Source organism: Lampetra planeri, chromosome 18, assembly GCF_965212315.1.
Source record: "Lampetra planeri chromosome 18, kcLamPlan1.2.h2, whole genome shotgun sequence".
Classification (NCBI taxonomy): Eukaryota; Metazoa; Chordata; class Hyperoartia; order Petromyzontiformes; family Petromyzontidae; genus Lampetra; species Lampetra planeri.
Genome location: NC_136124.1, coordinates 8,529,963 through 8,542,337, shown reverse-complemented (window position 1 = coordinate 8,542,337; position 12,375 = coordinate 8,529,963). Strand labels below are relative to the sequence as shown.

The 12,375-nt window shown below is 46.1% G+C and overlaps 1 protein-coding gene across 1 annotated transcript; it reads right to left on the bottom strand.

The window, feature by feature from the left end:
- Positions 1 to 6,497: 6,497 nt before the first annotated feature.
- Positions 6,498 to 12,005, bottom strand: LOC144723605 (protein FAM89A-like). Its single transcript, XM_078602474.1, has 2 exons — positions 10,663 to 12,005; positions 6,498 to 8,970 (listed from the first exon to the last, which is right to left on the bottom strand). The coding sequence occupies exons 1-2, from the start codon at positions 11,056 to 11,058 to the stop codon at positions 8,746 to 8,748; spliced, it is 621 nt and encodes a 206-aa protein (XP_078458600.1). The 5' UTR covers positions 11,059 to 12,005; the 3' UTR covers positions 6,498 to 8,745.
- Between the last annotated feature and the right edge of the window lie 370 nt (positions 12,006 to 12,375).

The following is a 12,375-nucleotide window of genomic DNA, read 5'->3' as shown; positions in this document are numbered from 1 at the left end:
AGACTTGCCCTGGGCTTCACGCAAAAAGAGGGCCCCACAATCGCGTGTGTGGATGATGAAAAAAGGGAGGTCCGTGTGCCATTCTGCCCGGGGCTTCCAGGAGCCTCTGGGAGGTCCTGCGCGGTAGGCTCATCCACTGCGGGCTGGGTGGAGAGGATCAGAAGCGTCGACCGTAACCCATCAACCCCGCCACCGGCAGAGAGAAGTTCTGGCATTTTGAAGTTTGTCTTTAGAATGTCTGAGCAGGGCACCTCATCGAGAGGCTGCAAAGAGAGAATTTACACTATGAGATATCTTTTACCAGTTTAAAAGGGTAAAAACCTACTACTAGAGAGAATTTAGTTCACGATTCGTTTCCGAGGCCACCGATTGATCCGTGGGTATCCGCATTTCAAAAGTGTACAGTGTTCAACGCAGAAGCGCAGTCTGTATGCAACGCATGATTACAGGCACCTAACAGCTGCTCAATGTGTGTGTGTTTTTTTACGAGAAGCGTACCAGGTTTTATTTTGACAGATGCAGAGGGGGGCGATGTCGGGAAAGCACATTTGGAGATGAGATTGTTTTGCCTCCTGCAGAAGAAAGAGAGAGCGCTATTTCCTGAGCCCAGTTCGATTTTGTTTTGTAAATGACAACAGTTCTCTAACACAGCAGCAACAGAATACTTCTCTTATAGAGGACACGAACCGAATTTGTATAAAACTGTATTTAAATAAATAATGATGAGAAAACCCGTAACCGTATTGCATTAATGCAAGATATATTGGGGAGGGGCTATTTTAATTACCTGGGCAATGTATGAGATTACAGTTGAATTCTCATCTCGGTTTTGATCTGCAGGGATAAGCAATACATATGTATACACACACACACACACCATGTAAAATACGCAACACAGCACTTTATAAATTATATATATATCACTGCTTTTAGGGCTAGGATGAAAACAGATGAGCCACACGATCAATATATATTTACTGCACGGGCATCACAAGCAGGGGCCATTTCCCGTGGCTGGGTGGGTCCTGTGGCAGACGAACAATCCCCTGGTTAGCGCCATTTCGAAGCCAGTGTCGTGCCCAGCCTCTCCAGACCTTCGACCTCCGTGGTGACCGTTTTGCCACCCAGCGGACAAACTACGTTCACAGTGTAGTGATGTACATGTCATTTTTTTCGCCAATATTTTTATTTCAATTGTGCTGTCATTTTCATACCATGAAACAAAGTGTCCATTCGGAGCTCTCACTGAGCAGCATACCCTCCCCCCACACCCCATATTGGAAAACGGGCCACAGAAGTGGATGTCACAGAACTACAGTACTTTCGAGTTCCCTTCAAGTGGCCTCTTTTGCAAACTACGGGCACTGCTTTCTGATGCGCCATTCGATAGACGACAGGCAATGCGGACGTTTTATGGTTTATACAGATGAGATTTTGACACATGAAGAGAAGAACCAAATTTAATACGATGGGTGTCTGTGCAGTCATTAGCAAGACCATCAAATTGCTATAGAGAAACGAGTTTAGTCACAGGCGGCTGAAAGCCACACTCAAGCCCAGGAAATCAGTGTTGCTGGCTCAGTGCTCTAAACCCAGAGCCACCCAGCCACCTCTTGTATTGATGTTTTTAGAGTTTATTTGCCAACCCTGGTCTGATGAATGCAGGCCATGTGACACTCCAGTGGATTTGTGCACATAAGTGACCGAAGGTGGAGTTTTTAAATCATTTATATTAAGTTCGCTTGCTTGCTTGCTTGCGTGCTTGCTAACGACCGTGCAAATCTTTCGGTCGGTTTTTAACCCACTTCCCGTGATCCAATCGAGCTGACATTTTCCACACAGACTCGTTGTGCGAGACAATTAATGTTCGTGAAAAAAATTCCCAAAATTTTACACTGTTTAGGGAAAACAAATTAAATATTTAATCACCAATTGCTTAATACTGGCAGACAATCATCTGATCCATAGGTGGCAGCCATCTCAAGCCAGAGGACGAGAAGACTCTAGCCGCCACGCATATAAAGGATTTATAGTGAAAAACTTTGTTTTTACGGGTTTACTTGTTTTAAATTTCCACATTCTGAGAGCTGTCGAAAGAGCCTGAAAATACTTTACACTGAAACCACCGTGTCACCGCCACGCTACGGCACACGAAGCACGCAGAAATGTTTTACAACCCTCTAACGGATCGCGCTGTGATGCTGTCATGGTGTAATAGTCGGCACACTGCACTTGCAATCCAGAGGGCGCCGGTTCGAACTCTAGATTGCAAGTCAATTCCCCGCCGTGGCAGTTCACACAATGGGCAAGTTTCTCGAATCCACCCACCTCTGCCCATCCAGCAGTATGAATCAGTACACGGCAGGTAGAGCCCGACCGAAATTCGGTTTCGGCGCCGAAAGTTGGCAAATGCCCTCTTTCGGCATACTTTCGGTTTCGGCCTAAAGTCATTTTTTAACTTTCGGCTTTGGCCGAAAGTAAAATTTTAACTTTCGGTTTACTTTCGGTTTCGGCCAAAAGTACATTTTTAACTTTCGGTCTGGTTTCGGTTTCGGCCGAAACTGATATTGACTTTCGGTCGTCATTCGTCAGCCGAAGATCTATTTTTAGAATATAACGCTAGTGCTACGTCTATCACTCTGCCTATCGGCCGGTCAGTCGGCGCTAGGCAATCCTATGCGATAGGCTTCGGCCGAAAGTAAATGTTTTACTTTTTTTTACTTAATTTTTTTCTTTAAAGTATTTTTTTTTTACTTTCGGTCTGGTTTCGTTTTCGGCTGAAACCAGAAATTCAGTTTAGGTCGGCCTCTAACGAGAGGTGATCAACAGGTCGCGAGTGTGGTGGGATAAAGTGTGGGTACGCCCACCTCTTCCAAGACATTCAATCAGCGTGGAAGAGCAGGCCAAATACCCTCGAGCAGGGATCTCTGAGCCCCCTCCCCCTCCAACGAAGGTCGATCCACCTGCGTTGGCATAAGGCAGAAATTGCAGGGTTGCACCTTTACTGTAGTCGACTTTGCGGACTCATCCGCAAAGTACCGTGCCAGCGTATGTGGCGTGGGGAAATCTCGCTGTGCCGCACTGGTGCAGAGCCAGCCGTTAATCGTCGTGGCCCTTGATTGGATTTTAAGGATTTAGAATCCTCCATCGGGCAAACCGCTGACCACAAACAAATGCAGCAAAACGAGGGCAAAAGCCCCACGTTTTTAACCAAAAACAACGTTTAAAGATTAAAGTGCATTTTTATACGTAATATTGATTAATTTAAGTATGTTACTTTTTAACTACGTATAACTCCAGGAGTCTGCATATGAGTTCACAATTCGCAGGCATGTGTTCCTAGAGAGCGTGATTTATATGTAGGATTTAGAGTTCAATCAATAGAATCTCACAGTGTTCCTGGAAAGCCTGGTGCCAAGCCGTGCACAAGTAATTGTAGTTTCCTATACCCTCATCTTCGGAAAGCAGACAATGCAACACAGTTACTTTGATATGTGCGTATACGTGCGCGTGTGTGTGCCTTTGTACAAATACACACACACACACAGTCGGGTGATTGTAATGTATTGTCGCAATGGAAGTGTAAACGGATGCGATGGAGGGGTCCGGACATCATGAAAAAGAAAATCCCCCGAAACTTTAAGGCAGGGGTTCAAAGAGTTCCGGCACTTTAACTCCGAATATAACACAAGAGACAGCAAGCCCGTGCACGTAAAGTAAAGCCACACCGAGGTGGCAGACAGACTGACATATCCAGATCAGACATTCACACGGATAGGAATAATTTAGAACATTTGGTATTCGCACCAGTCTGAAAACGCAAGGCTTTACGAAGGCGCCGTATCACAGTCTGCAGTCGGTTCGGAGTAGGGGGCGATGTCGCTAATGTGTAAGGTTACAAGTACATTCTCTAATTTGGACCATGACACCTGCACATTGGCCTACATTTCTCAAATCACGCCATGGGATCTTAAACACGCGCTGTGCAGCAGACGGCGTGTGTTTTACACGCAATATGCCCGTAGTCATAACCTGGGCACTCCGTCGGATATGAACCGTGAATCTCGAGAACAAGCGGCGAATGCGCTCCCGCTGAGACACGTGACTGCCGCTGAACCCTCGCCTAAGACCACGAGCTGGTCAGGTATTTGTTTTACGTGTGTGCGCGCGCGCATTACCAGGTGGTCAATGGAACAAAGTGGATTCCAACTGACAAGTCGTGACACATTCCACTGACGGCTCGAGACCACGGTGTATCAAAGTTGCCGATTGGGCAACACCAACAATGACAGCGTGCGTGACAAACACGGTGCGCACCAACTGGGGAGAGGGGCTTTCTTGCTTTGATGTGTTGTGGTCAACGGGTGTTCACGAAAACCTGCCGAGAAAAGCACTGCGTATTTGTGGCCGTGTGTGTGTGTGTTCAAGTATGAAAACATTGTTTTAACAGGGTAGTGCAAATTTGTCAATGTGTACGTGTGCAAGATGTTGTCAAGCTGTGATACTTGTGTTAAATGTGGCGAAATGATTGTAATTATGACCGTGTGTTTTTTTTTTGTATATTTTGTGCGAGATAAATTGTGGCCCTCGGTGGCTACTGACTGATGACTGGCCAAAGCAAACCCTTCATTCTTGATTTGACGCTTTCGTGACTGCAGGAATCCATACTCTTTGGTTCTTTCGGTAAAGTTTCGTAGAAGAAAAAAAAAATAGATCACGACGTTTCGATCGCCACATAAGCGATCGTCCTCGGGTGGGGTATCCGAAAGAACCAAAGACTACAAACCCTTCATGTCACGACACCAACGTTTCACCACAGGGCATTGCAACACTGAAGTGCACGTTCCAGTCTGCTGAACGTTAACTTGTGCTCATACAATGTTAGATGTCAAATTAAGTGTTTTCAAGTTAATTTCTTATTATTAAAGAATGTGTATATAGTATTAAGTGTGTACATTTCTTAAATTATAATTTATTAATAAAGACTATACCACAGTGACTTCTCGTGGGTTGACCGAGTATGTAACAACAACAATCACACAACGTGTGAGCGGAAGCGAGTGTGAGTGTGTGTGTGTGCCGCTGGCAGGCGGTGGAGGTGGCAGCAGCATTGAAGAAGGCATTGGTTTAGACTGCTCCATAAACCGCTATTTTATACGAGGGAGGATCCAAATCCTGGCAACTGAATCATCCGCTTCCAAAATGCAATCTCTAAATGCGCTCTCGGTGACAAGGAGGTTAAAATTAAATGGCATAACCCATTCAGGCACGATACCTTGCACAATGTAATCAGTGTCCGAGCAGCCTACGATAGCAACTGTGCGTAAGGATTTTTCGATTTAAAGATTTCGTGACTGCAGGGATTCGTCTTCTTGGTTCTTTCGGTAAAGTCACGTAGAAGGGAAGTAATAAAATAATAAAAAATAAAACATAATAAAAAAATTCTCACGACGTTTCGCCGTCTCCCCGACAGACCTGGTCTTCACCTGAGGACGGCTGCTTGCGTTGTGGCCGAAACGTCGTGAGAATTATTTTTATTATGTTTTATTTTTATTATTTTATTACTTCCCTTCTACGTGACTTTACCGAAAGAACCAAGAAGATTTGCGTAAGGATGTGTTGGGACAAGTGGAGGGTGTTAGCCTGCAACTGCTTGCTCACGCCACTGCTAGCGGAGGGGGCTCCCCTCGTGCTTGAGTTCTCGATCAGGTTGACCAGACGCGTTAGAGGAAGGTGGGGGTACCCACACTTTACCCCACCGCATGCGACCTGCCAATCAGTTGTGATGAACACATTAATACCAGTGGGGTGGACAGAGGCGGGGAGGAAAGGCGGATTAAATAATCGTGGCCCATTGTTTCAAGTGCAGTGTAGGGAGATCGATCTGGCGACCTCTGGGATTGCATGTCCAGTGTGCTGACCGTTACACCACGGCTACCTCCCCACCGTACTACAGTATGTATTGACAGCAAACATTCTACGGGCCCAATAGCGCCCACGACTTGCATCACCATAACCCACCGGCTGGCACCTTATAGCAGCCAGACCATTTTTAAAGTGAGCCATGTTGCTCAAGGGCAATGTTTAAAAACACAGCACAGTACAGTATTGGCAGGGCCAGGAATTCCAGTTCAAGGGCAGCTACTTACCTACTCGGTAACCGTGATGTTACCCACCATCTAACGCTGCTGGGCGGATAGAGGTGAAGGGATGTGAGAAACTTGCAACGTTGTTTCAAGTGCAGCACCGGAAAATACGATCGAACCTGAGACCTCTAAATTGCAAGTCCAGTGTGCTAAACACAACAGGAGCTCCCCAAGAATGCAAGCAGTCTTGAGCTAAACCTCTTTCTTTTTCAACTTCAATTTATGCTGCATTTGCACCCTGGCATGAAGAACTAACACACCCCTGAGCGATCACTGACCTGTTATTGTTCATGGCAGTATGCAAACGCGCTGACGACTGCGATACTTCAACAAAGCTTTGCAAAACACATACAGTGTATATATGTAAATGTATTCAGTTCATGAGTTCCAATGAACCAACATAACAAATTCCATCACGTATAAACATTGCATTTGAAAACTAAATAAACATTTGGTCAAGATGCAAAAATTATATTTGAAAAAGATTAGGAATGCAGCAGAACAAACTAACAGCCAATACAAATCCAGAACCATTCACTTCATTTCACAATCTCAACTGGATAGGCAACATTACAGATTGTTACGTTGGTATGTGCCTCTTATGTACGAATGCTTTAAAATACCAAGAAATGTTTAAATGCTGTGATGGCTCTCAGACAAACTATTGTCAGTGGACATGGGACCACACGAACAGCAAACCAGTGCAAGTAAAGTTTGACCTGATTTTTTTAAAGCCACAAACCAAACAGAATCAGTGTGACCCTACAGTGTCCTGACATGCACCAGGATTAAACAAATGGCATTTTTGTAAATTATACCCGTACACCAATCCAAGAAAAACATGAAAAAATGTAAAGGAATAAAACGAATGGAAACATTTATGCAATAAGGTATAGATCAAAAGCACCCCGATAAAGCTGCCTACATTCAGAATGCTGAACCAGATTTGGTTTTCAAAAGGCATTTTTCAGGACAAGGGACAAGCAGGTGAATGTTAGGCAAATTGGAGGGAGGCTTATGTCATTTTAATGTGCAGTCATAGTTACATGATATGTTTAAAGTGAAACCCATACATCTCGTAATTCACCATATTGATTCAAGTGAGCCTGACGGCTGAGGTGACAATCAATGTCAAACCCGCTCCAAAATGTGCTTTTATCTGAATTAATGCTGCCACCTCATGTATTCTTGGAGGGCCGGGAAGCTGATGGGTTGTGTAAGATTACCTTTATATGTTATGCGCGCAGAGGCAGATATTGTCTGCTAGTCTATTCTGTTTAACGTGAAGGCCACTTGCTTTTTAAAATCAACTTTACAAGCCAAAGCATAGCTCATATTCACGTGTTACCCGGGAGGTCATTCCCAAGATAGAATCCCACATCAATAAGCATCATGAGTTTTAAAATAACAATCAATGAACCCTTTTCTACCCCTACTATCTGCATTGTGCCGGTGCTGCAACATTGTCATTTCTGATGTTCACCCGTGGCAGCTCTGGCTTTATGTGATACCCGCAACTCCACTAAACAACAATCGCGGTCTTCCATACATTCGACAGACCCTGTGTCACGTTACTGGCCTTCAGTGGAGCACTGCCTTGAAATGGCAGAGAAGCATGTGAGCTTCAAAAACTCAAGTAGCAAGACTGGACAGGCACACCCATGTCAGTCAGATTTACTCTGGGAATATTAAGACAAAATGTAGTCCCTTTACGAGCCCACAATGTGAAGCGTACCCCTGAGATACGCTGAAACCAGAGCTGAAGATGACCATGTTACAGGCCAGAAACAATGAGATGTTGTGCACTTGATTATAGCAGATTTACACTATCACAGTGATACCCATAGTTTTTTTAAGTTTTTGATAAATTCGCTGAACAATTATCTAAGGACTAATGCAAAGGCATCGATGCATATAGTAAACTGCTGTGCTAGACATAACTACTACTTCTAGATTTGAAGCTTTCGTGACTGCAATGATTCATATTCTCAGGTTTTTTCGGTAAAGTCACGTAGGTAAAACATTAAAAGTAATGAAAGTAAAATAAAACAAAACAAAAATAAAAATAAAATTCACAAAATTCACGACGTTTCGGAGGCAACACAAGTCTCTTGTGTTGCCTCCGAAACGTCGTGAATTTTATTTTTATTTTTGTTTTGTTTTATTTTACTTTCATTACTTTTAATGTTTTACCTACGTGACTTTACCGAAAAAACCTGAGAATATAACTACTACTGTACTTCACAAGGCTATTCATCTTTAGACCAATGGCTTTATTTTACTGCTGTTGAATGGCGTCACCAAAAATCAATTGCACTATTTATATTTAAACAAAAAATATTCATAGCGCCACAACCATGACATTCTATGAAGCCCACCAAAACCGATCTAACGAAGGAAACATGATGTTTCACATACTCCCCAGTATTTATATTTAATTGTATCCAATAGGTAACTAGTATATTACAAAATGGATGGGCCACGAAATAAACCTGGGAGATGTTTTGGCCTTCTAATTTTATGGTGGCAGTTTCATGGTGGCAGTCGCAATTGGTCGACGAGAGGGAATTCTGGGATTGTCAACAACAACAACCTTGTGTCAAATAGTCATCTGGAAGGGTTCGTTTAAACGCGAGGAGCCCACGGCGTACGAGCCGCTCCTTGGAGAAAACTCGCCGTCGTAGTCGTCCTCAAAGGACGTCTCGGAGGGAGTGACGGAAGAGGCCATGGAGAGGTCTTGCACGAGCGTCTTGTACTCTTGCATGCCCTCATTGAGGGCCGACAACTGGCACAGCAGGGACATGTCCAGCTGCCGGAGTCCCATCTGCACCGTGTGCAAGAGACACCATTTCAATTAATTAAAACTTCAGTCCACTTCAGAAAATAATGTAAACTTCTTTGACCGAATACTGTTGTTGAATGCCAAGATAAACAGGACAAAGATATTGCAACCAAGAACCACTTGTGCTTGCAAAAAACATGCGTAAATGAAATGATTACTCAGGGTAAATTAGCACCCCGATTGAAAAGGAAAATCATAAATGCTTGGATTTTAGCAGCGATGACCTACGGGACACAGACCGCACACATTTTATGTGTTTAGATTTATTCGCTATAAAACTGCAGTCTTGGAGACCTCAACACAACCATGCACACAGAGTGTGCAATTAACAACGCCCATATAACTTTGCCGCAAGTCATCTTGTTCACCACCAACATTGACCGCGATGCTGGTGGTGGAGGTGCAGCTCTGACACTGCCTACTCACAACACTGCTGGCCCTCCACTCGAGGCAGCTTTAAATAGCCCCTCTAAAGCACAGTCGGTCTCCTCTTTCAAATTGGCCCGACGTCTCGAAAGAGCTGGCTGTACCCACACTTACTCGACCACACGCAACCTGCCGAACGGTAGTAATGTACCCATTTATACTACTAAGGTGAACAGAGACGGGGGGATGGGAAGCAAACATTTAAGAGACTTGCATCATATTAGCAAGTGTGGGGCCGTTAAACTGGCGACCTCTGCATTGCAAGTCCAGAACGCTAAAATGTACATGACACCAGGATCCCCATGACGCTGTTGGTACAGTATTCATTTATTGTACAGTAAATACTCTACATGGCCAATAGCACCGACGTTTGCTACCGTAGCACACCTGCTGGCACTTTACAGCCAAACCATTTTGAAAGTGGCCTTGTTGCCTAAGGGCAATGTTCAAACACACACACACACACGATACAGTATTGGCAGGGCCAGGAGTTACAGTTAAAGGGCAGTTCTTCCGGTAGTCAACCGGTTACACTTCACAAGGACTGTTCATTTCCTACACCAAACAGGCGATGGACATTTGAACCGGTCTGACGCGTCCATGGCCCAACAACTCCTGACAGAGCTGTGCGCAGGTTATTTATGAGATAATCAAATACTGGATTACATTATAGGAACTTAAAGTAAAGCTGGCGTATGATTAGAGTCCAACAACGCTAAAATATGAAACCATTAGGTAGTTTCTATTTTTAAAAGCTTCCAAAAGGATGTGTCATTATTGACGCAGATTAATTGAGCGTCTCTGTATTGTAACGCTATTAAATTCCAGATAAGCATTTAACATAACATATATGCAGCACTCAATTGAGTTTAAGTGCATTTCAAATAATTGGATAAAATACAACAGCACCAATAACTACAGCAAGTGTGCTCATGCATGCTCTTGGCCACCATTCACAACTTTCATCATCATGATCATCAGATTAAAAAAATCTCTTATTTTTTATTTACACAAAATCAAAATACTATTTCTTGCCCATTAAAAATAACGGCGATCGAACCAATTAGGAGGAACGTGCTTTAAATTTTGGAGCAGACCACCAAAGTTAACCACAACAGTCGACATGAAACCTGGAAAAAAAATTCCAGAGAGGTGACATTCTGGGTGACAGACTTCCACAAATGTGACCATTAAAAGCCCCCATCGACAAGTCGCCCCATGTGGTAGACGTTGTAAAAAAAATCTCACCATCTCCTTGCGCAGCAAAGCCATCGCCAGGTCCAGATTGCCGGGCTTGCAGCTGGCCAACAACATGCGTCCCTCCGCAGCCCCACTCCGGCCCCGCTGTAGGTCGTCCTGGATCATGGACCTTTTGGCGTACGTCCTCTCCAGCTCTCGCCACGACGTCGGGCCACTCCCGTGGCTCCCGAAGCCACCGCCAGCCGAGCTCAAAAGCCCGCTCAGACTCTTGGGCAACGCTGGCAGCCCAGAGGGCCCAACCGCGCTGGGTGCCGCGGTCCCACGGCCGCCTGCCAGTGGAGTTGTGCCCACCAGGAGACTGGGGATTTGAACCTTCCCTGAACTCGAATCGACGGCATCACGAGGTGCAGAGGCGTCGGTCTTCACGGTCTCATGTCCCTCCATCGATGAGGTTCCCCCCCCCCCCTTGCTCGCTGGCTTTGGTGGAGGTGGATGGAGGAGGGTCAGCAGCAGCAGCAATGGCAAATAGTGGAGGACGTTCAGGAGATATGAAGAGTGTGCTGATGAAGTTTCCGTATGTTGAGATGCTGGGACTGAGATGTGAGTTTATTAAGTAGGGGATGTAAAGATTGTTATGCAGATGAGATGAGTGAAACCTTGACGGGTATATATTGGGGACGCTGAGGGTGTAGTATGTGAAGATAATGTTGAAGATGTATTCGAGGTAGATGTCGAGTCGAGGTTGGGATGTTGTGGGGATGATGTTGATGAAATAAATTGCCGAGATATGAAACCGGGGAAAATTGAGAGGCTATGTTGAGTCGGTACGGAAATATCGATGACCGCACTGTAATCAAAGGCTGCACACGTGGATATTAAGGGGAGGATAACGAGATGCCGATGAGTCTACGCCGAGTTGGCGATGAGGCGATTCTGTGGAGGTTGTCGCTGCCGTGTCGAGACGTCAAGACTCGCGATCCTCGCCGCAGCCGAGCAGGGAGCGCCTCCCCTGGCTCCTTCCGCGCTCCCTCCCCCCGTCAGACACCACGAGAGGCAGCTGCAGCAGCAGGAGCAGCTGGTGCTGCTGTACCTCCTCCTCCTCCTCGTCTTCGGCTGCGCGTCGCGGTTGACGAGTCTTCCTCGAACGCGAAGCGAGCGGCGGAGGCCTTCTGCTTCGCGTTTTAATGGACGCCCCGGCGGCTGCGGCTGCTGCTGCTGCGAGTGAGCGGCGCTCGCTCCGTCACTGGCTCAGTCGCCCCCAGCCGCTCTCACACCGCCACCGCTCAGCCGAGCAAGCGTCACACACACACACACAGGTGCGTGCAGGTGAGATCCAGTTCAGCCACCTACCTCTTCCTCGTCGTCACCTGCAATGGCCCCACCCTCACCTGCCAGACACACCCACCTCCACAACCTCACCTATACACCCACCCACCTGTCAGACACGCCCACCCACCTCCATAACCTCACCTACGCACCATCACCTACACACCCACCCACCTACACGACCACCTCACCTACACAACCTCACCTACACAACCTCACCTGCCAGACACGCCCACCCACCTACACAACCTCACCTACACACCCTCACCTACACACCCACCCACCTGCCAGACACGCCCACCCACCTCCATACCCTCACCTACACACCCACCCACCTGCCAGACACGCCCACCCACCTACACAACCTCACCTACACAACCCACCTATACACCTATCCACCCACCCACCTACACACCCTCACCTGTCAGACACGCC